The sequence below is a fragment of the Hipposideros armiger genome, unplaced genomic scaffold (genome assembly GCF_001890085.2).
Source record: "Hipposideros armiger isolate ML-2016 unplaced genomic scaffold, ASM189008v1 scaffold_155, whole genome shotgun sequence".
NCBI classification, from domain to species: Eukaryota; Metazoa; Chordata; class Mammalia; order Chiroptera; family Hipposideridae; genus Hipposideros; species Hipposideros armiger.
Window position 1 is genome coordinate 939957 of NW_017731505.1, and position 24842 is coordinate 964798.

The 24842-nt window shown below is 42.1% G+C and overlaps 1 protein-coding gene across 5 annotated transcripts in view; it reads right to left on the minus strand.

The window, feature by feature from the left end:
* FRMPD4 (FERM and PDZ domain containing 4) overlaps positions 1 to 24842 on the minus strand; it is a 748742-nt gene that overhangs the window by 498876 nt on the left and 225024 nt on the right. Inside the window, exon 1 of one of the 5 annotated variants that reach the window (XM_019651211.1) lies at positions 17150 to 17486. The exons of 2 other annotated variants lie outside the window; for them this stretch is intronic. In XM_019651211.1, the coding sequence (XP_019506756.1) occupies positions 17150 to 17181 (32 nt within the window). In that variant the 5' untranslated portion in view covers positions 17182 to 17486. Of the gene's footprint in view, positions 1 to 15915; positions 16466 to 17149; positions 17487 to 24842 lie in introns of those variants that run through there. 2 more of the 5 variants (XM_019651210.1, XM_019651216.1) reach the window with 2 other exon arrangements.

A 24842-nucleotide genomic window follows, 5' to 3' on the forward strand; every position in this document is an offset into this window, starting at 1 on the left:
AATGTAAATATATTTTCAACGAGTCAAACAAAAATGCCTACTAAATGATTGGTGTTTATTATAAACACCAAGATAATTCATTTTAAATTACTTGTTTATAACTCTCTTTAAAAACATACTTTCAATCACACAATTAATACATCTTATTGGGAATAATTTCTTTGTTACAGAGGAGCATGAAAGAAAAGACCTTTTCGGTTCACTTACACTTCAATCCTGTGTGATACGGAACACAGGAAAGTGCATGTCCCAACGCACATAAAACCCCGGCACTATGAGCTGGTCTCCATCAGGGCGGCCACTGTCATCTGGCGATAAGTCAGTCCAGAGCTATCAGGTACCCATGTAAGCATCGCTTCCTGGAAATCAACTTAGCAAATCCTCTCTGCTCTCCAGAGCCAGCACTCTTGGTTACCTAAACAACAGTCATTTTGTTTCCTCTCCTTTCCTCCCAGAGTCTCAACTTTGCAGGGGTATCAGAAGGCCACACGCTGGGCTGGGGGGAAGCAGGGGCTCAGACCCTCTCCCACCACAGAGGTTTGTCAACATGTGGGCACCGTTGCTATTTTGAGTGGGACGACTCTTCAGTATGCAGAACTATTTTACTTGTGTTTGAAAGCTTCATATCTCTGGTGTCTCCCCACTCTATGCCCCCAGGACCTCTGCCCCCAACACTACAGACAATGAGACCATTCAGTGGCATTGCTCAACACCTGGCCCCCAGTTGAGAACCACTGGTTCTCTAAACCAGGGATTGGCAAACTTTTTCTATAAAAGGCCAGATAGTAAATATTTCAAGCTTCATGGGCCAAATAGTCTCTGCTGCAACTACCCAACTCAAATCATATGTAAATGGTTGGACATCACTATGTTCTAATAAAACTTTATTTATAAAAATATGTGGTAGGCTATCTTTGGTCCACAGATCATAGTTTGACAATATCTACAAGTCCAAGCCAGCCATGGTGACTCCCCTCACTAGGTAGATTTATGAAACACATGCGACACCATGATAATTCTGGACAAGGCGAGATCAAGGGACTCTGCTATGAGATTTCTGGGAAAGTTTTCCACACTCTGAAAAAGGGAGGCATGGAAGCACCATATCTTGCTCCCCTCTCCTCATCATTGGTCTTTCATTGTGTGAAGAAATGATAGCTGAAGCTACATGAAAACAGATGACAAATCCCAGAGCCCCTGAATCCAGTTAACCACCCCAAAAATGGCCCTACCTTGGGGTTTCTTACATGAGAGAATAAAAATCCTCCTCTGTAAGCTATTTGGAGTTGTGTGTTCTATTACTTGCTGCTGACAGTATTATAATAAATATACTTTCAATTTGATCACAAAGCTGAGTCAGATATTTCTACCAGGATATGAGCATGGTGTCCAGATGGACACTTGCTAGCTACCTCCCAAATTCAAGTGTTTCTCCCGGAAACACTAGCCTGTTGCTGTTCTCCAAGTGCTGCTGTGAATGAAAATATTGGAGAGGGACAGCATGTTGATTGCCTTCTTGACTTCTCTGCCCTTCTTCCTCCATGCTACTAGAACCTTGATCCCGAGTGTTAGGCTCTCTGGAAAGGTGAACCAGAAATGGACACGTCATTGCCCTTTGCTAGGGGTAGCCATGTGACCCATTCTGGTCAAGGAGACTCTGAGGGAAGAGTCTCAACTTCTACAGTAGAGCCACACAAGAAAAATGCTCACAGCACTCCAACCAATCCATTTCTTGCCTCTGAACACACTCACATAATCACACGATGCCTGGAGCTGTGGCAGCCACTTTATGCCCATGAGGTAACAAGCATAATCCTGGTGGGGCAGAAAGAAGGAAAGAGCCTGAGTGAATGAAGCTTCATCCAGGGACCACTTATCTCTAGGAATATATTATTTAAGCCACTGTGTATCAAGTATTCCCTTACCTGCAGTGAAAATATCCTAACTGAGAAAGTCAATAAGACAGCAGAATAAGGATAACAATTGTAACCTTTAAAGTACAGAAGCTATTTAGGTTATACATAAACTGCTAAGTATAGGTGTCCCTAAATAAACTTGCCACGTTGTAGTGGAGTTTAGTAGATAATAACCTAGCAGAGCTGGTGCGGGGGCCACATCTTCTTCTGTTTTTTCTGTCCTATTAAGCAAGCTGGCTTTTCCAATGTGGTTTCTACACCTCCCATCAAAGAAAACACGATACAGCCAGGCAACCAGTGGACAAAGAGGAAACAGTTTATCAGCCTTTTGCTTTGAATCCTTTACTACATAGCATGCGTGCATTATTACATCTTCTTTATGAGAAATCACGGCAGGAGAATATAAACATTTACAGCATAATTCCTATTCAAGTTGTTTAAAATCTATTTGGGAAGAGAAAGGATTGTTCACAGAAGGAACATTTTGAGTAAAAAGAATCCTCTCTAAGGGCAAAGTGATATTGTCTAACCTCCATCTATGCAGAATTTTGACAAACCCAGCAAGATAAAAATAATTATATATCTAAATGTTTACCCACATGTTCATTTGTAACCTCTTCCCATCAAGAACCACTTGGTCATATTTGATGCCGTAGGACAGGGGTTCACACACTTTCTATATAGGGGGCAGATATTTTAGGCTTCATAGGTCATCTGGTCTCCGCAGCAACCACTCAACCCTCCCATTTTATCAAGAAAGCAGCCACAGACAATACCTAATAGGTGTAGCTATCTGACAATAACACTTTACTATGGACACCGAAATTCAAATTTTATATAATTTCCATGTGTCATGAAATATTATTCTTCTTTGGATTTGGAAGAACCATATAAAAATGGAAAAACAGAGCCGGCCAAGTGACGCGTTGGTTAAGAGCTAGCTTGCAATGCCAGACGGCCCCGGTTCAATTCCCACATATGAGGGCCAGTGACACTGCCCTCTACAGCTAAGATGCTGAACAACAGCTCAACCTGGAGCTGGACTGCTGGGAGTTGCTGGCAAAGGCATAGGCTGCAGCCCCTGCGGCAGTGGGTTGCCATGGGCTACTGTGTGTAGCCAGCAGCCAGCGTGAGCAGCCAGCAGCCGCTGTGAACGGCCGTCCAGAAGCCGGTGACTGATCTGCCTCGCCAGGGAAGAGCGCAATGATGGTGCCAACTTCGGCCAGTGAAGCAGCGTCCTCCACAACTAGACTGAAGAACAAAACGACAGCAACTTGTCTGTTCCCCTCCCCCAATTCCCCAGCGCTGTTCCCATCCCCCAATTCCCCAAATTTAAAAAAAAAAGGAAAAACTATTTTTAGCTTTATACAAATACAGGCAACTGGTTGGAACAGGCCAATAGGCTGCTGCTGGCCAACCCTATCCCTGACCTAGGACACAGGAAAAACTTTCAGATGACTTCTGGGTCAACATCAAAACTCTGAATTGAGCCCAGTGTAGTTATAGGCATGTATCCTCTTATGTTTAGATGATCTTTTTAAAATGTGAACACATATACCTATACTAGCTAGACTATGTGATTAAACACATCACTATATTCGAGAGAAATGGAAGTTCCTCAAGTTATACATGGTTACATCCATACTAAAGTGAGACAAAGTAAAGGATTAAACAGTAGAGAAGGATTAGGCACTTTATTGCCTCCTATGTGTTTCATCAACTTAGCTAAATAGCACTCTGTTCTTCAGCCTGTCAACATGATCTCAACCGGAAAGCCAAATTATGAACTAATGACATCAGAATCAAATTACAGTCCTAAAGGAAACATCCATGAATATAGCCCGAGAGGTTGGTTCTCAAAAAAAAAAAAACACCACGTTGTTGGTGGGTGGGAGATTATCAGAAGATAAGAGTTTTAGGGTTGCTGTTAAAAATTAATAAAATTTAAGTTTAAAAACTTACACACATTCCTTATTGGGGGTGGGAGCAAAAAAAAATATTTGTTCTGCTTATATTCCTATCAGAGAAAGTCTGATCTACAGATAAGAACTGAAGGAATTTTGCTTGGGAGTACTCAATTCCATACAGAAAGAGATCACTTCATAAGGACCTGAACTTCCAGCTTTATCTTAATTTGCTAATAAAAATTATCATTAAAATTTCATAGTTCTGAAATTTCTATTACAGTTTTTTGATATATATCCTTAATATATTAAACTATCTCTTATGTTTCATCCATTTCAAATGGAGGAAACTAAGAATTTATAAGTTAGAACAGTCTCATTAAGCAATTTATATTTTCATCTAGGGCAGATTTTTCACATTCTGGGGGATGTCTATACAATTTTCTTTCTTTTGTCTTAGTAAACTTTCTTCACCCCCACCTCCCTGCATCCTAGTAACATTTTTATTAGCTTCTGATGTTTCTTTTCAGTATTTTTATGTAAATCCAAGCATACTTACTGTTGAGTAATTCAATATTTTCATTTAATAGATATATCCTGGAGATAGTTCTATTCCACTGCAGAGAGTGCTCCCTCATTCCTTATTTTTTACAGCTGTATAGTGTTTCACGCTACTTTAAGTTTTCACTGACACCATTTCTTAAAATTTGCTTATTCTATGGTAAGATGATGGAAGTTTAGAAACAGAATTAAATTTAGAGGAAATACCAAATAATTTTGCCATTATGCAAACATGAGTTTACAAAGATTTGACTTGCCAAAAATCCACCTGAATTTCCAGCCACCATCACTCAAGCTCTTCCACCACCAATGGCTTCAAGTCTTGCCATGAGGTTAACGTCTATGACAAATGCTGCTTGTCAAGTTTAATCCCTTTGAAGAACTAGAATACCCACAATTTTGGCATAAAATTTGAATATCATTCTCACGACATCTGAAACTGCTTTCTGACTTATGAGTTTTGAAATACAAAGTATGCTATCATTAATGTCATAAAAAATATGCCGGGAAAACCAAAAGACTTCCTTATAAAAATATTCATCACATTATTATTCAAAGCAAAACACTGGAAACGGTCTAAATGTTAAATAGGAAGGCATTGAGTAAACTGTGGTATATGTGCCTGTTTATTTTGTATTTATAAAGAATTTTAATGATATAGAAACATAGTTTTGCAAAAATTTAAGTGTAGAATTGTGTATATGTAATATTAACTATGTAAAACAGAATGATTAAAGGAAATAAAGAACAGTGATTACATCTGGGTGGCAGAATTTCAAATATTTATATATTCTATATTCTCAAAAATCTCATAATAAAGTTATCTTACTTTTACAATCAGAACAAACATGTTAAAAACTTGTTGATATTGTTATTTGGATGCTTGGATTTTTGTGGTTAGTCTATCGCTTTCTGAAATTTAAATTTATTTAATAGTTAATATATTCCTAACTTCAAAAATCAAAAAAAAAATCTAAAGCACGCATGGGGACATGGGGACATGGGGACCCACCCATATCCTCTATCTACCCAGTCCCTCTCACACATAATCCTCTACAACCCTGCTTTACAGAGTTAAATACTGTTATTAGTTTTTTCTGCATCCTTCCAGGCACTTTTATGCAAGCAAGAGAAATCTATATATTGAATCTCCTTTCGAAACTGCTTTGCACCTTACTGTTTCCACGCAACAATAAATATATCCAGAGAACTTTCCATATCACTGCATAGAGCATTTCCCTGTTCTTTTTTTCCTCTCAGGTGCAGAATTTCGTGTTAATTTTTAAGCAAAGTTCTCAAAGACTCATTTCTTAAAATTTGCTCATTCAGTGTGATATTTAGAAGAGCAATATAAAAACTAAATCTAGGTCAAGTATGTGAACTTCAGCGAGAGAATACCTTTCATTTAGCATAGTGAGTTTTCCACTTTCTAGTCCTTTATTTCCTTTTCTCAACAACTGCATACAAAATACCCTGCTCATGGGTTCTTTAATCTCATTTAAGTATACAAAACCCTCATTACCAAATCTTTAAGCATGTTATAAATGTTATCTACAATTCTCTGCTGGCAATAAGAAGACAATGTGTCTAATTAGAGGCAACTAGGACTTTCAGGGCTAGAAGGAAAGAAACAGAAACAAATGTGACACTGAGCGGACCTGGGCCCAGAGGTCGAGTGGGGTTCTAAGCTGCAGGTAGGCAGTGCCTCACTGCGGAGTGCCCAGCGGGCACACTAAATGAGCACTGTTGGCAGGTCCTAAAACTCAGGTGCTGTCCAATGTGCTGAATCGAGTAGAGAAGCAGGCGTATCTGTGATATCAATACCTGACATCACGTGGAATGCAGTATGGTTTCACTCTGATTCATTCATAATTCATCAAATACTTACTCAATATCTACTCTAAACCCAGGAGCTTTAATATAAAGGGGGTTTGCCCTGCAAGAGCTCATAAATGAGACCCAAGCCCAAAATGGACTCAATTATAATATAACACGTACTAGTCCGTGATTGCCACAATAATGCCACATATCAAGCCACCCCACACTCAGTGTCGTCCAACAACAAGCATCTGTTTTCATTCTCACAGGTTTGCAGAATGGTGCTGTGCCCTGTGAATCTAGCTCCTGGGACCAACAGGCTAACGCAGGCAGTTCTTCATATACAGGGGTGCCAAAAATATGTTTACACATTTTTAAAAAGGGAAAAAAAGTATTAAAATTGTAATGCTCAACATATACCGATAACAAAACAGGAATACAAGTCACATTTGACTTCTGCAATGACAAGAGGTGCTCAAAGTGGTTCCCATCAGCATCCAGACACTTCTGATTAAAGTGTCCACTTGTATATATTTTTTGGCACCCCCGGTAGTAATGTTAGAAGCAGAAGAGAAATGCGCACCGACTGCCTCTTCAGGCCTTCTACCAACACTGATACTCTGACTCCTGCCCATGTTCTGTTGGCCAAAGCAAGTCACAAGCCCAACAGCAATGGGGCAGGGAAGGACACTCCACCTCTACCAGGAGGAACTGTAATGTCACATAGAAAAGGCTCGGGTTCAGGGAAGGTTTAAGAATTGAGAACAGGGCCGGCCGAGTGGCGCGTTGGTTAAGAGCTGGCTTGGGACGCCAGCTCTGAGCAACAGGGCCCCGGTTCGGATCCCACATGAGGCCCAGTGACACTGCCCTCTACAGCTAAGATGGTGAACAACAGCTCGACCTGGAGCTGAGCTGCCGTGAGTCGCCGGCGGCGGCGTAGGCTGCAGCCCCTGCTGCAGTGGGCTACCAAAAACTACCATGTGTGGCTGGCAGCCAGCAGCCAGCGTGAGCAGCCAGCAGCCAGCGTGAGCGGCCGTCCAGAAGCCAGCAACCAATCTGCCTCACCCGGGAAGAGCACAATGATAATACCAACATGGGCCAGTGAAGCGACGTCCTCCACAACTAGACTGAAGAACAAAACGACAGCAACTTGTCTGTTCCCCTCCCCCAATTCCCCAATAAAATCTTAAAAAAAGAAGAAAGAATTGAGAACAAAAGCACAACCTACCACATAGTGAATAAATGTTATGATGAAGGTAGGTCATGTGATGCCCAGCACACTGGGCACACAGCTAGACTAAATTTCCCAGACACCCTCGCAGTTAGATGTGGTCATGGTTCCGGTTACTGGAGCGTGGATAGACTGATGTGCTTCAATTCCAGGAATGGCCTTTCGAAACCTCCCACCCAATCTTCCCCCATGTCTCTCCCCTCATCCGTCAGCTGAACGTGATGGGCAACACGACCTTGAACCTCAGATGGAAGATGAGAGAGCCTCCATCTGCCAGGTTCTCTGACAGCGAGTGTGCAACAGAGCTCTGCCTCACTCCATCAGGAACACCTACTGTATTTGGGGCTCGAAGCGAGTTAAAAATAAGCCACTACAAATTGAGGGCTTCATCTGCTAAAGCAGTTACATATCTTAGCTAATGAAACATGGTAGTTGAGCCATTTAACCCAGGACTTGGGAGTTGGAGAAGACTACGTGAAACAAACTTAGATTACAAATAGAAACATAAAAGACAAATAGTAATTTTGTAGGTTTAAAGAGGGCAAGGTCAAGATTGGTCCAAACAAAATGAAGAGAGTATAGGTAAAGGCTCAGAGGTGTGACACCATTTAGAACTTCTAATAAAAATGTTCAACATAATTAGAGATTGTATGTGTTTGGGGGTGGGGGGAGAGAAGGGTGTGTGTATGTTGGTGCGTGCGCTTGTGTTTTGGGGCCTTAAATAGGAACTTAAGGCTGCGAAGCAGAAATAACAAGTGTGCACAAGTAAGCTACCCAAAGGAAACAGGGGCCAACCCTGAAAGGGTAGAGAGAAAGAATGTGGATCTTAAGGGGCAAGGAGATAGAGGACAGAGAGAATCAGACTTGCACTTTAGAAAAGCTTATAAATTAACCTCTAAGTGGTATAGTAAGTGCTAACAGGGAAGACCCCTTACAGGGGGGCTGGAAGGCAAGACTTACTGGGTACTGGGTATTCCCCCAACCACATCTACCCTGCCGTCTCCCAGCAAAGCAGGCAGACACACAGGGCACAGCTCTAGCCCCAAAGGGGAATTTGAGGACTAGCACTGGGCAGAGAGCTCAAGGAAGAACAGTAAAAAGCTCCTGTCAAGGGCAGAGAGTAAATTTTTAGGACTTGCAAGCCATGTGGTCTCAGTCACAGTAGAGTATTCAATTCTGCCAAAAGCCGCCACAGACAATACATAAAAATAGAGCATGGCTGTGTTCCAATAAAACTTTATTTATAAAAACTGGCAGTAGAGCTATTATAAAATAAGGAAAATTTTTGAATAGTAAACAAGTCAGGTGGGCTACACGAATGCTACCTGTGCCCTAGGCCACAGAGGAGGGTACTGCCTGGGCTGCAATTCAGTTGGGCAGGTAAGGAGTTTGGGACAAAACAAATCTGACTTCAGCCACTGTGTGCCTAACACTACTAGCTGGCCCTGCCTCAAGGTCAAGACTGGTGACTTGGACTGTGAAGTTCATAAGAGACAAGCACCCAAGACTCCAGATAGAGGGGCCATTGTAAAATGGCCATGGTTAAGACGTATAATCCAATGCAGAATGGCCTTGAATTATCCAACTGGTTTCATGCTCTCCGCCATAGCAGTCTTCGACCCGTTAAATAATCATGTCAGTTAAATGCAAATTTGAACATTAATTTTATGAACTTTGGCCGATTTTATGAGCTTCTTTAAAGCCCATCTTTGTCAGATAATTATCACATTCTTATTTTCAAATTAAGCAAATCTCACAGATTTTATGCAATATATAAAAAACAACCAAGATAAAAATTAAAACCCTATAGTAAATTATAATTGTAGGGAAATTGCTTTTCCTTTTCAAACTTGAGAAACATTTCTCTCATCAAAATGACAGTATTTTCCTATCATTCATAATGGACTTCCTAAAATAAAAACTTACTGACATCTATAAAAACCCATTACAGCATAACCATAATTTTGCTTCTTGAGCTTATAGCAGTAAAACACAGATTTCTTAGAAGCCCAAGTTGATTACTTTTAACCATCAATTACAGAAAAAAAATGCTTCAAATGTCAAAACAGAAATAAAAGTTTATTCTCTGAGACCTAGTCCAAGAGCACGCCATTTCTTTTGAACTTGTGTCATCCTTTACATTCCTGAATCACTGATCACAATAACTGCTCAGCTAAACAAATGATGATAATTTATTTACAAGGAGGATTAGAGTGGGTTGCCTATGACTTGTCTCACTAATTAGTTCGTATAGAGTATTTATCATATGCCAAATACTGTAAACCATACTTGAAAACATATTTCTAAAAGAAGAGTTCGGGCAGGAAATCCTCCTCGTTTCTTTGCCAGGAAAAAAAAATGGGAATGTTAACTTTGTTATCTAAAACGAAGGCTTAGATTTCTTCAAGATAATTTTCACAGCTTCAGTACATAATGACCTAAATTGCTCAGAAGCCAGGCGGCATTCCTTTCATATGTTTTTGCTCTGAAAAACTAAAGGTAGGGTATAGGATTTCATCACACTGCTCTCAGTCAAATCATAAGAAAGTTGGGTTCCATTCAAATCCAAAGTAATACGGCCTACCTCCAGCCCACCGCCTACAACGAAATCCACTTATCTAGTTTTCTTTCCATTTGGAAAGCGATTAATGAAGGTCATCAGCCTTTAGGACCAGAAGGCTCAAGTGTACTGTAAGGAAAGACCAGGCATCCTCCTGCGGACTTCGTTATCAGCTCTCCAGCACACGTCGGTTGAGGCCATACAAGTCTTACTGCCAATTCTTTTTCCATCTATGTTAAATTAGAAATTTAAAGGCCTTTGGAAAGCAAGCATCACTCTACCAAGTAACTCTTCGGCCCAAAGGAAGCAGAGCAAAGAAAGAGCATGCAAAATTGACCCCAGTGCAACACCAGTAGGGCAATTACGTTCACTTCTAATAGGCAGTGTCCCAAAGTTCAATAAATAACTTGAGATCAGAAGTTTAAATAAAGGTAAGGTCTACGGTCATGGTGAATGTACACTGGTGAATTCATGTATTTCATATGTTCAATTTGACATGTGTTGACAGTTTTTCTCCTTAACTATACTCTAGCCAGGCTCCCTGAGCACTTTCTCCACCAGGCCTCCACCTTGGCCTGTAAAGACCTGATCAAATACTAACTTACAGCTCAAGGCCATATCCCTAGGTTGATTCCAGCCCACTTAACGTGCTTGCCTGAGAAATTTCAATGCTGCCAAAAGAATTTGCTGTTTATTCCAGCCAACACCTGAAGACAGGGCCCCTGTCTCCCAGCCTCTGAGGGAGGGGAGGAGCCTAACTTGGATGAGTGCCAGTTAGCAAATACTGATGGGTGTCACAAACACCAAACTCCCTTCTCGTTTTTTGTAATTCTTCAGTTCCCTGCCTCTGTTGAGCCCTCGGCTCACCCACTCCCTATCCCCTTATTCTCCCTTGAAAATGCCCAGTCACCTCTGTACAAATGGAAGTTGTATGGCATTCACACTGGCCGCCTTTCCATATTGCCAACAGTACATTACTGATTAAAATCTGCCCTTACCACTTGACATAGTGTCAGGCTCTGTTGATTTTTGACAGTCTGTATTTGGTTATACTTGTGCCCACACACATGTGCTGATTATGTAAAGAAGAGGAAATAGGAAAAGGCACTGTTTAACCCAGGGGTCAGGAAACTTTCTTTAAAGGCAAGATAGTATGTCAGCCTTCGCAGGCCATAAGGTCTCTGTAGCATCTATTCAACTTTGCTATTATACAGTGAAAGCAGCCACAGACAATACTCAAATGCATGAGCATAGCTGTGTTCCAATAAAACTTTATTTATGGCCACTGACATTTAAATTCAACATTATTCCACTTTTAATTTTTTGAACCAATTAAAATTTACAAAAAATGTAAACCATTCTTAGCTCGCAGGCTATGCCAAAACAGGTAGCAGACAAGAACTGGCCCATAGTTTGCCAACCCCTGGTTTAACCTGTTCATAATTTTCTTTTCTTGCTATTATTAGCTTTCAAAGTTCAAGATCATTTGATGGCTAAGAGTGGCAGATTTCCGGACTGTATTTCTCAACAAACTCAAAAAATGCTCCCAATTTTCTCATTGAGCCAAGTATGAAATCAGTGATTTTTAAAAATCCATTTCTTAAAGATTAATTTCTACTTCACCAATAATGTACATTCTCTCACAGTTAAACTTCCATGGCAAACTGCAAATGGAATAATAAAGTAATCAAGGTGAAGTGTGTGTGTGTGTGTGTGTGTGTGTGTGTGTGCATGTGTGTGTAAAGCGAAAACAAACAGCTGGAAGGTCCGTAAACAGTAACTGAGAATTTCCAGGTCATGCTTTTAAAGTACAAGTAAGTTTCATTGTAGCTGACAATCTATATCAAATTTTGACAGCAAGGAGGTGAAATGAGAGAGAGAGAGAGAGAGGGGGGGGGGGGGGGGAGAAAGAGGGAGAGGGAGAGAGAGAAAGAGANAAGGTCCGTAAACAGTAACTGAGAATTTCCAGGTCATGCTTTTAAAGTACAAGTAAGTTTCATTGTAGCTGACAATCTATATCAAATTTTGACAGGGGGGGGGGGAGGGAGGGAGAGAGAGGTAGAGAGGGAGAAAGGGGGGAGAAAGAGGGAGAGGGAGAGAGAGAAAGAGAGAGATGGAGAGGGAGAAAGATGCTTGAAATGGTACATAGCCTGAACTAGATACCTTCCCCCCAGAACTGCTATCAACTAGACTTTCACAGCTGCAAACTAGCAACCCCTGGGAAACTAGAGTTAAATATTCCTAAAACAGGAATCTAGTTCTGTTATGAAACTGTTCATCATTTCACCTCTTGACAGCCAGGAAAATCAGCAGAACTCAGAAAGGACTCTGATGATGAGCAAGTAGCATTTTTAATAAAATTCAAATCCAGAGTCTTGGGGAGTTTTTCATTGCCAGCCTCCAGAGCTCACTGTTATCAGCAACGGTAATGCAATCACCGAGGTAAAAAGAGAGATGGAAAAATCTGACCGTTCGCTTTTCTTTCTTAACTTCCCTTTTTTTCTCTAGGAAGTATTTAATTCTGAAGAAAGGTAAAGGTACCAAAAAAATAGAAGTTTAGTAGTCTCTAAATAGATTTTACATAAAAATCTGAGGAAGCTATAAACATATACTTTTTATTCTTCCTCAAATATATGAAACTTGGAACTAAATTAGCACTTTATTATTCCAGAAAGTAGTCACTGCTATAGACCACAGAATAACCCATGCAGCTTCGAGACAATGTAATATTGAGAAGCCCCCAAATTTACCTGCTACCACGAGAAATAATCTTCATATTAATAACTGGCATCCAATCATTATCTCGAAGTGTTTGACATTTTGCATAAAGAAAAATAAATGAAGTCAGGCTATTCGATCCACGAACTCATTGCTCAGGTTAGCAGCACCCCTATAAGTTTTGGGTTTCAAATCACTTCCCTTAGGCGAAGGGGCATGATCATGTGTCTTTCTACTGAGCTGCATTCTTCTATAAACACTTCAAAGGGTGCATCTACTTTACCAGTGAAATAGTCAATACACCAAACAGTAATAATGAAAATACTTGCCTATTTTGATACTATTATTGGTTTATAAGGCAATCGTCTGTAATGTTCTCATCTATAAGGATGGAAAATGATATATAACTGTTACCAAGGAAACAGTGAAGTAAAATTGCATGTAAACTATCAAGCAGTTTAATAACCAGAAAATTAGAGGAACAAGATAAAACATCTCCAGATAGAACCATGACACACGGTGCCACCCACGATGGATGCAATCAAGGGTCACAACTCAAAAAGCTGATGTAAAGGGTCGTAACTTGGCAGCTATGCCAATGCTTGGCAGTAGTTTTTTTTTTTTTAATGAGGATCATAAGCTGGTACTGGGTACTTGAGGGGCAGTTTGAATTCTAATTTTTCACATGATTAAAAGGGCACAGATTCTGGGAATAAGTGGCTAAACGTAGCTACTTTTAAAAGTCAAAATATGCTGCTTATTACTTCCAGTGTGGACTAATATTCTCTCAGAATTCTCTAATTACCACTCTCTTTATTCACACACAAGACATTTAGCAAATATCTGGTATGTTTCCTACAGCAAATGCTTTCTGAATTAACATTTAGAAACTCAAGTTCTTGAGAACCACAGGCAAGGCTAAGGCCTGGGGTGACTATGCGTGCTCACCTCTAAACCAAGAGACTTTTAAGCACTCAAGTAACTACATTGATCAAAGCTAAAGCCTTTAGGAAGATTATCCATTCTGAAACCAGGAAAATCCTGTAGTGTAAGCACTTTTACACTTCGCCTTTGAGAAGAGAACTTCATTTCTGTAACAGCGTTTAAATTACACACACAAGACTGTTCCTTCAAGGGCTGAAATGCCAATGACCCTCTAAAGGTATGTCTGTTTCAGCTTGGGGACCAGTGTTGAGCTCACGCTGAGAAACAAGAAACAATCCTATGGATGGAAGATTTCCTAATCAGCACATAAGCTCAGGACATGTGCAGCTTCTGTCTTTAGAATAAACACTATCTGGATCACGTTAAGGACAGAAAGTGAAATTCACACTCATTTACTAAATTTTAACCTCTCTTTAAAATAAGATACAAATCCCCCACAGGCTGTCTTCAGTTTTGCAAAATCTCAGCTTTGTGAAGATCATGAAGGCATCCTAGAATTTAGTAAAGTGAGTATAAAACATCTTTTCACTGACACACGGCACTGTCCTCTCCCAAGCTCCAGAGTTTAAGGACTAAGTCGGGGCTCTAGGTGTTTTGTGAATCTTACCAGGTTTTATCAGTTGGGGCCACCAAAACGTCTTGGTTGCTTTATACTATTAAACGTCACTTCTCCTTCGGCCATATCTCTGCCCATTACACAGATGGCACCAGGCAATCGCTAAGCTGTTGCTCACAGATGTGTTCCATCCATGGGTCATGATTTAACAGCGGTTGTTAAATCAGCAATAGGCCGAGGCAAGCAGGAAGTAAATAGAAGAGAGGTGTGAAGCCGTGGCCCGCTATGACATTGGTGTGAAACGGAACATTTTGCCACACTACCATCATCCTCCCCTTGACACATCTGTCTTCTAATGTGCAGGGCAACAGCTCTTCATGGGCTGCTCCAAGACAGACACATTTACTCATCAACTGTATACGTCATGTCTACCCAGACTAAGTTACACTGGGGCCCGTTCCCTGTGAAATCTGCTTGTGATACTAAGATGGAGCCATGTGGGTAAAGAGGGAAGGTATAGATGGGCAAGAAGAACAAATAAGGACCTGTGATGTTGGAAAGAGGAACAAGTGAACAGCCACATGGAAACTGAGTGTTTCTGAAATGGCCCAAGTATAATTCAGCAATGTCAAGTCAACATACATTTCTGACTGGGGCTATCTGAGGCTGCTAATTCTTGCCTGATGCAACCCACACAGCCCACCCTGACACTAAGGTATGAAGAAAAACCTAGAATTAGTCTCTATGTTGCCAGCAAGTCTAAACTGTGTCATAGGCAACCTCTAACTGTCTACCTCCTAAGGTCGACGTGGTAACTGCTATCACAAGCTCCAGGGGCAGGCCAGTCCTGGCAGGCACTTGGGGAGAGAAGGTGGGGCAGGGCCCTCTTAGACTTCTCAAACCAGGTTCTTCCGGTTAATGCCACACAGTAACAAGCACAGACCTCCTTCCTGGGTTCGATGAAGACTTTGGAAGACTAAGCACAGCAGAAGAACGCTCTGACTATGTAATGTAATACCTCCGCGGCCAAAAAGTGGAAATGCTCTTCCGCTAACAGCACTGCCAGAGAAAGCTGCCTGAAATGATGCTTTTTCTTCCGTTTCAACAACATGGCCACTTGGAAGCAAATTTCTAAATCTTTCAAGGCTTCGGGCTACACAGTTACCCAAAGGAAGGCTGAAGGGTTTTCTCTTCTGTCTCCTTGAATCCAGCATCTAGGTCACTGCTGGGAATACCGGGGTCAACCTACAAGCTGAGTTTTCCAGTGTGTGGGGGTCTTATTTAGGGGTGGGGGGAAGAGGACCACTTTTGGTCACTGCTGTTTGGAAGGAGAGGTACCCAAGCTCTGAGCACGTCTGGCTTTCCCAAGCAGTAGCAGTTACAACCATCTTCTCTTAGCCCTGACTGATACGAGTGACCCAAACACCACTGAGTATTTTCCTAAGGGAAAACATACTGTCGTGAAGACTGCTGTGTGCATGAGGGCGTGTGCATCGGTATCTTTGGTCTACACCCATGGACACACGAGCCCTCCCAGCCAGTGAGAAATAAGTTGAACGCAGCAGCCCCTGGCCACCTCGTTTCAGTCCTATCTTAAGCCCCTCTGCTCTCTCCAGCTTTTGCTTCCCCCCACCCTCCCAAAAAATAAAGCACCAAGTTGCCAGTGGCAGTGGCCCTGGGTGCAAATGAACCGGCGTAGCCCCTACCTCGAGAGCTTTGCAATCTTCACAAAGCTGAAGACATCCATGCAGGCAGCCTGGGACCCCGAGCGCGGCGGCTCCTTCGCCCCTCCTCACGCCAGCAAGGGCAGCCTCGGCAGCCCCATAGCCGGCCGGGACCTCAGCGTGCCCGGGGGCTCGAGTGGAGGCAGCAGCGGGTGGCGGCGGTGGCCCGGGAGAGCCTGCACCTGGAGGCAGCGGGTGCTACCCCCCTCCGGCCACGAGCTGAGTGTGCATCCCCAAGCAGGACCATTGATGGGCACCCGAGCAGGGAAAACTCAATGGAGAGAGGGGCGGGCAGGCTGCGAGGGGCGGGGGTGGGGAGAGCCTCTGGGTCTTGCGCCCCGCCCAGTGCGCCCCGGCCCGGAAGACTGCTGGGTGCCTGCAGAGGCGAGGCCCGGGTGAGGGGCGCTGCTCATGCTCCCTGGCCCGCCGGCACCGGCTGCCCCGCGCGCCGAGGAGCGCAGACTGAGCCGCGAGTCGGCGGGCGAGCCTGGCACACAGGCGCGCACCCCTCCCGGCACTGCAGCTGCCTCCCTGCCTCCTTCCCCAAGCCGTGTCCCTTCTCCTCTCCCCACCCCCACCCTCGGAGGGGGTGTCTCCTGTCACCCGCTGCGTGTGCCTCCAGATCTGAAAGATCTAACAGTCGCTGGCATACCGGGGACCATAAACTTACCCCTCCCTCCCCAAACCAAAGCAGAGCCCAGCAACCGCAGGTTGCCCAAACCCTAGGTTTGTTTTTATAAACAAAACTAGCGATCGGGAAGGAGGAGCGGGGGTGACCGAGGCTGGATAGATGATCAAGGGGAAGCAGACGGAGACAGATGCCCGGTGCAGTGGGCTCCAATTGAAGAGCGCAGAGTTCCGACTGTTCCCCCCGGAACCGCTGGAGCGAGACGTGACAGCTGGGCTGGCTGGGAAGGTGTGTCTTTGGACAGCTGCACCAGGCAAGCGTTGGAGAAATAAGAAAACAAGAACGGGAGGCATTTGGGGGTGGGGTGCACACAGCTGCTTCTTACTAGAGGGGCACAGAGATGAGGGTCCAGGAGCCAGTGGCACGGTGACTAATTTGAACGGGGTTCCGAATGAGAAGGAAGAGAAGGGATGCAATGGGGATCCGGCAGGCAGGCCAGCTGCTTTCGCAAATTGAGCGGTGGGCGAAGGAGGAAGAAAAGAAAAAACCTTACTCAGAAAACAGAAACACAGAAACATAAACACTCACCTTAGGCAGAGTAAACTCCAAGTTGCAGCCATTTAGAACTCCTAGCCTTCTGTTTTACATAATGATCTGGGATAATCACCCCTCTTCATGAACTCAGTTCTGTCTCCCCGGGGCTCAGGCTTCCTTGGGCCCCTTTTTCTTGTCCTCTCTCTTGGAGTCTCAAGGCCTCTTCTCTAAAATCCTTTAGAATCTCTCCCCAGACTCTCTGAAGGTCAGATGGCTACACAAACTGTGTATTCTCCCACCCAGAAGCGTCCACCTGATGGCAGGGCCACCGCAAAGAAAAGATGCAACCCCCCCGAAACGTTGGAGGATCTGGCCAGTGCGCTTCGCCTCTAGATCTCGGAGGGGATTAGGAAAAAAGGAAACAGGTTTAAAGTTCCCAGACGAGTGCTGCTATCCTGGTCTGCTGCTGTATTTCAAGTCTTCAGTGTTTAAGCCCACTACTTCCACTTTTTTTAAAGGCGTTTCTTTCAAAAATTAAACACAAAATCAGTAGCAATCTGAAAGATCTTAATGAGTTGAAACAGGAATAAAATTACATTATTTAAAAAATAAATAGAATCCATTTTCCTTTAGCTTCTTCTAGATAAACTAGTATCATTTCAAGAACGGGTTTACTGCTCATGATCAGAGGAGGGGAGAGGGAACCTTGGCTTTCGAACTTCCTACTGTTTGTGCAAAATAATTATAGTTTGGGGCTGCACTAGCTTTATCATTTTTTAATGCGCTTTTGCATTTGGGTCTCATAGCAACCTTGTCACATAAGGCAACATGTCTAAAAAAGAGATTTCTTTTGTTTCTATGCCACGATCTATTCTCAATGCAGTAAACATGGATCAGATGAAACTACTTATGTGATCCAAACTCTGCAAAAGATTTCCATTCTTTCGAGCTAAAGTTGCACCCCTACAATGACCAACAGGCCCTAGACCCATGGCTCTTGATCTCCCTTACCTCAGCCATTACTCCCCATCTCTCTCCCACCACATTTATGGGGTCCCAGCAACACTGGCCTCCTTGACAGTCTTCAAACTCTGCAAGTATCCCCTTATCTTTGGCTCTTTGCAACGGTTGCTCTCTCAGCCTGGAATGCTCTGCCCTCAAGGTATATGCAGGGTCAGCCAGCTCCTGTACCCCATCAAGTATGCATAAATATCACTTCCAATATCATATCACCTCTGAAAACCTCGTTTAAAATTGCAAAGCCCCCACACCCTGGACGCCAAGGCCCCATGAACCGTTTTTACCTCCTTGTTTCATAGCACTTATCGCCCATTAGCGCATTATATCATTTATTTTTCTGTCTGCTATTTCCTGTTTCGTGTTTGATTCTTTCCCTGGAATAAAAGCTCCACAAGGGCAGGGATTTCTGTTGTTGTTGTTGTTGTTGTTTTCTTTTGTTTTTCACAGATGGATTCCCCCAGGCCTAGAACCATTCCCTGGATGGAGAAGTAACTTAGTAACTGTTTGTTGAATGAATGAATGTTATGCTTACTGAATCCACAGCCAAACCAGCACTGGCCAAGCATCCCCGTGGGTACCGCTTCTTTTCAGACCTCATTGCTGGTGTTCGTCCATCTCCCCAGCGCTCCTCCCCCCAGCATACTGCATTCTCCTCTGGATGGCTAATGATGGCAATGAAGACGCTCTCATATTCTCCAGTTATTATTCCCCCTTGTCCTTTCCCCAAATTTGTGTGTGTGATGGAACCTCAATATGGATATATTGGAAGAGCTCACATAGCTTTTGCAAATCCTCTGGGGCGCCACCTATGCTCTCAAGATCACAGACACATAATTTGCACAATGATTTAAGAACCCAGACAGGCTTTAGCACTGCCCCTGCAGGTCACTATATCAAGGCAAATAAGGGTGAGAAGGTTCCCAGCTGATTTGCAGGCTGAACAACATTACTATAAAAAAACAAAAATGAATTGAACAGTGGGCCTTGGTAATAGAGAACACTCAGTGTTTCACTCATTCTTTCATTCAGTAAACATTTATTGAGTCTTTACTACATGGAAGGCATTGGGCAAGATACTGTGGCTACAACTGTGAGCCAAACATATGCAGGTTCTAGCAATTTTACACTGCAGGGGGCGCTCCACAGAGGAGCTGCACCACCACCACCACCACCACCACCTGTTATATGTCAAGCATATTAAAATGCACACTCGTCAGGCATTAAATAGGCATTGCTATACAATTTGGGAAAGGATTTTCAAAACATTTATAATTTTGAATTTTTTTCAGAATAAAATGTTCAGTTTTTTCTTGTGATTTAAATTCTAGTAATACATAAGAATTGAGTTTCAGTGAATGGCTTGCTTCATCATCATGTCATTCAGCTTTGTAGACATGTAACTATACACTGATTAATTGTACAACTTATTTTCATACATTAGAGGGCAAGATCCTTTTGTTCCCTCAGGTTCAAATTGTGAAGTAGACCCTTGGAAATCTCAAAGGCACTTTGTATTTGGTCTGTCACATATAGCAGATGTGTCAACCCCAATGAGCTCTCCCATTGTGGAGCGTTACCTTCTAGTGTGGGAGAGAAAATAATTCCTAAATTATCCAATAGTATATATTTTTTCAATTATGATTTGAAGAGCTAGGAAAGGAATATATAGAATGTTTCATTAGCATTGAACTCGGGACCTAACCTTGTCTTGGGAAGACAAGTTTTCCTGAAGTAAGTGATAAGCTCTGAGCATTGAAGGATACGTGAAAATTAAGGAAAGAGGAATGAAGTCGGGAAAAACATTCCAGAAAAAGAGATCTGTATGTGCAAAGTCCCAAAGGACAGAAGTATCATGGGCTGTACCAGGAATTAAATTACAAATGGTATGTAATTTGGGGGAGAGTAGTAGTGGTGAGGTCAGAAAGGAGGTAGAAGACCCACAGGCCACTGGAAGGATACTGGCCTCCATCTTAAGAGCAGTGGAAGTCCTAGGAATGTGTTTTAAGAACAGCAGCTACCATGTCCAATCCTGAGAATCCCAGGGGTGGGTGGCCAGGGTGGGAGAGTAGATAATAAAGGAAGGTGCAAACCAAGAGTGGACTGCCCTGCTCTAACCCAAGTAGCACAAGCACTACAACCCATTAGATGAGTGTTTTAACCCAATAAGTTTAGGAGATAATAACTACACTCCAAGCCACTACCTGCCTCCAATGGTCCTCAGTTAGAGATGATTTTGTGCCTTAGTAGACATCTGGCAATGTCTGGGGATATTTTTGATTGTCATACCTGGGAAGTGGAGTTGCTACTGGGCTCTAGTGGGTAAAGACAAAGAATGCTGTTTAATATACTCAGTATCCCACAATGCACAGCACAGGCCCTACAACAAAGATCTATCCACCCTACCTGTTAATAGTGTCAAGGTTCGGAAACCCTGCTATAGAACAACTTCATGCACTAAATAACCATGTGTGTTTCAAAACCTTGTCAGAACCAGAAGCTGGAACTCCAGGGCTAGGTGGCCCTCACTCAAAGGATAATCTATTGTTCTTTCTTTTCTACTTAGGTCAAGTAATGACGAGAGATGCTACAGTGCATGGAACAAACAGAAGGAACCAGGAAGAGGAACATTTAAAGGAAATCAAGCTATGACTCAGTCACACTCTCTTGGTGCATCTGAGCAAGATTGCTAGAAAACTGAGCTGAATTGCAAAGACTAATGGGGTGAGGGTCTTTAGTCAGCATAAAGGCAAGCCATCCTCGTACAACTGGATGTACACTGCACAATTTTAGAGGGCACTGTTCTCATTATACTAATCATAGATGTGTGTGTTTACTGAGGGAATTTTCTGGAGCATAGCACTGAAATGTTTTAGGAAAATAAGGCTTTTTTCTAATTTTCACTAAGATGTTATATGAGCTTAGTAGCATCTACTATCGTATTAAAGTTTTGTGATAGTTAATCCCAGGCCCATACATACTTATATTTGAGGACCTAGGTCCTGTTGGTCTTAAAGAAAACTACCTTCTATGTTGGGATATAGAATTATTGGTAGGCCTTCCAAAGTATCAGTTGATCTGTGAGCTCAGATGCTGGCAATAGTCCTGTAATCTCTGCATTACTTCTTAACACAAAACTCTTCAGAGCACTCATGTAATTATTTGTTCAACTTCTTCCCCTATTTCTTCTTGGCATGAAAACGATATTTACAAGCATCCCTCACCATTCAGTGTAGCCATGCGTGATTTAAGGCCATGAAATATTGGTGGAGATGCTGGCTTGGCCTATAAAACCCTCCTATGTGAAGTTTTCCACTCGCTCTTTCTACACTTCTCTATCTTCTTTGAAGACAGAGAACTCCAAGGACCTACAGAGGGATGGAGCCACAACATGGAAAGATCCTGGGTCTCTGAGTGACTACACGGAGCCCTCACCAACCCAAAACACACATGAACAACTTTTACATTAATCTTTTGCAAAGTTTAGGTTTGTTATTGCAGCAGTTAGCCTACCCCTTCCTAATACACTGCTAAGGAGGAAATTTGAGTCATCAAGTCTATAGGAAGGGTAATAAAATACAGTGTTTAATGTCATAGAACCTGGAGCCAGAATACCTATGTTTGAATCCAAGTCCTGCCATTTTCTAGATGTGAGATCTTGGGCAAATTTATTTACAAGTGTGCCTCAATTTCCTCATCCATAATATTGGGTTTATAACTATATCTGGGTCCTAAGTGTGCTGTGACGTTTAATACTTGTAAATTGCCTAGACCAATGTCTCACACCTCATGAGCATCAGTAACATCTATTCTGAGGCTGATGCTTGAACATTCTGACTGCACATATGCTGAGAGTCACACAAATGAAGGCTGCTAATGTTACGAGATCAAGCTTCGTCATCAAGTCCAGCTCTTCCCCAGCACCGTTTCTTCAGCCAAAAATGCCACCAGCCTCTGACCTAGAGATCAGTAACCTTAGAGAATCTCCACAGCAAGTGAATGCTGTGAGGCTTGGGTATGATTGTACTGCCCAGGGAAGCAAGCACACAGTTTAACTTCATCTTGTGTCAGTTTGAGAGTGATCCCAAATAGCTATACTCTCTGAGGGGTTCTCCCAAAGGTCACATCACCCCCATAAGACCATGGCAGAAGGAGGGAAAGTTAGAATATGCATGGATCACTTTATGCAAAGTCCCTTTGCCAAGATGAAGTGCTGGACCAGTGGTTCTCCAACAACTTCATTGCAGGACCCCCATTATACTCTTAAAAATATTAAAAGACCTCAAAGATATTTTGTTTTGGAGATATTTTGTTATGACTATGTTAGAAATTCAAACTGAAAAATGTTCAAATATTTGTTGATTCTTTGAAAATAAGAAAAATAAATCCTTACATACTAACATAAGTAACATTTTCAATGAAAAATACCTATACATATTTCCTAAAGAAAAAAATTCATAAAAATAGTGGCACTATCTTATATTTTTGCAAATCTCTTTAAGATCTAGCTTGAAGAAGACAGCTGGATTTTCATATCTGCTTCTGCATTCAATCTGTTGAGATATCACACACTGTGTAGCCTCCAGAAAACTCCACCGGGTGTTCATGAGAGAATGAAATTGAAAAAAGCAAATAAAACTTTAAAATTATTATAAAAGTAATTTTGATCTTGTGGCCCCTCTGAATGAGTTTTGGGGACCCCCAGGGTCACATGTCACATTTCAGGTGGAAATGGTAGACCAAGGAACAGTGCCCACTGCTCTCTCTCTTCTCAGTGGTTCTCACTATTGGGCAGCAGGACTTGTTGTATTGAATGCCTGTGTTTTCTTTTGAATGAGCGTACAGTATTGAACCCTGAAATATATGACATACCAGTATATTCACTGTCTTCATCTTAAGAAGAAATTGAAGGCACAGAAGTTTATTTGCTTCACCCAAAGCCACACAGTTCTCTCTAGAAACGCAATCTTGGGTTTTCTTCTATCCAATCAAAATTCTTACTTCGTCCAGATACTGCATTGAAATATCTACTTAGCCTGCTGTTGGATTTATAAATACAGATAATCTGAGTACGCTATACCTTCCACAGGTAACCTCAGCTCTTGTCCAATCCCACTTTGAGGCTAGACTTAGCATTTGCCATGCAGCGTAACAGACATCCAAGTCCATGACTCAATAACCAGAGACAGATATTTTGTGACCATTTTATGAGAAATCTCAAAAGAGATGGGTGGAGAAAGATGACTCACACTACACACTACTTACAAGACAGTCTATTAATTTCTCTAACTGGAATTTCCACCATCCTGTCTTCATTTCTGTTCACCATATCTCTCCTTTCTCTCCTCTCTCAGAGTCACTCAGAATTCCATTTTATTATGGAGAAAAACGTAGCTTTCACCCTTAGTTCATAGTGGCCATTGTACAAAAGGAAACTCAGGAATTGGTGACTACTGCTGCTCTTTTGAATGCCTCTTAGAAGGCATGATTCATTTGGCCACACCTGGAAAAATTCAATAAGAAAAACATAATTGGGAAATTTCTTCTGTATTTCATTTCTACTACATATCACAGAGCTGACCTCAGCTTCACAGAGCTTGAGGCGATCTCAACCAACTCCTCTAATTTATACTCCTGTGATTATGACACCACATTTGGCTCCTATAGATGCATTTAGACATCTTATATGTAAAGACAGTCCATTAATTTCTTAACACATAGCATTGCAGTCTGAAAGGCTGAGTTTATGCTGTCATTAAAATCTATATTCTGTTGCATATTATATCAAGGCAATAGAGATGAACTGAATATATCCCTGTTTCACCTTCATATGTTTGAGGAAATGCTCACATAATTACTCTGTCTTCTCTAGTGCAGGTTAAATGAGCCTATCATATTCCTTAGTTTAAAACTCACATTTTCTTTTCTTTCCTTTTTCTGATTTCCTTAGCTTTTCATAGACCCCCTCCAATTCTGCCATATGCTCTTTTAATTTTGCAGGCCCAAATTGCACCCAGCCGTTAATAAGGTTGATTTTAACCATGTAACATATGGTATATGTGATTATAAGAATTAATTCATAATTTTTCTTCATTTCATATAGATGACATTAGTCATTGGTAACATGTTAATTTTAAGGATAAATTGACAATTCCTCTTGTATATCATACTGAACTAGCTACTAAAATTGGAAGAAGGCAAAGAAACATCCCTAGGGTGTTAAACAAATTATTCTTCTTTTATATTACTCAACGATTAATCTCAAACACATATACTAGACTGAAGTTTTTATAGTGAAAGCTTTGGGACCTATGTGAGACTTCACTCAAAGCCCCCTCGAAAGGACAGGACAATATGTTTATTTTTATAATATGTGGCCCTACTCCCAGAAACAGTGCTGTGGACCAACGATGCCGACTTGGCCTAAGGGCAACCACTGTTGTCAAACCAATGATTCGCCAAATCCTTTTACTTGAGAACTTGAACTCAGAGTCATAGGAAATGCAGTCAGTCAATGGTGGGTGATGGAACTAACTGTAAGGTCATGTACCTAGGTCTGGCCCTTTTGAGCCCTTATAGTGGTCAACATTGTTGGAATGCAGAGACCACTAAGAGAACCAGAAATCGGAGAGGTTCTGGGATTGCTAACCAAGAGTTGAAGAGGAACAAGGAGAGAGCTTCTCAACGTCAGGATCTTCCCTCCTTTATTCTCAGGAAGCTGGGCCTCTTC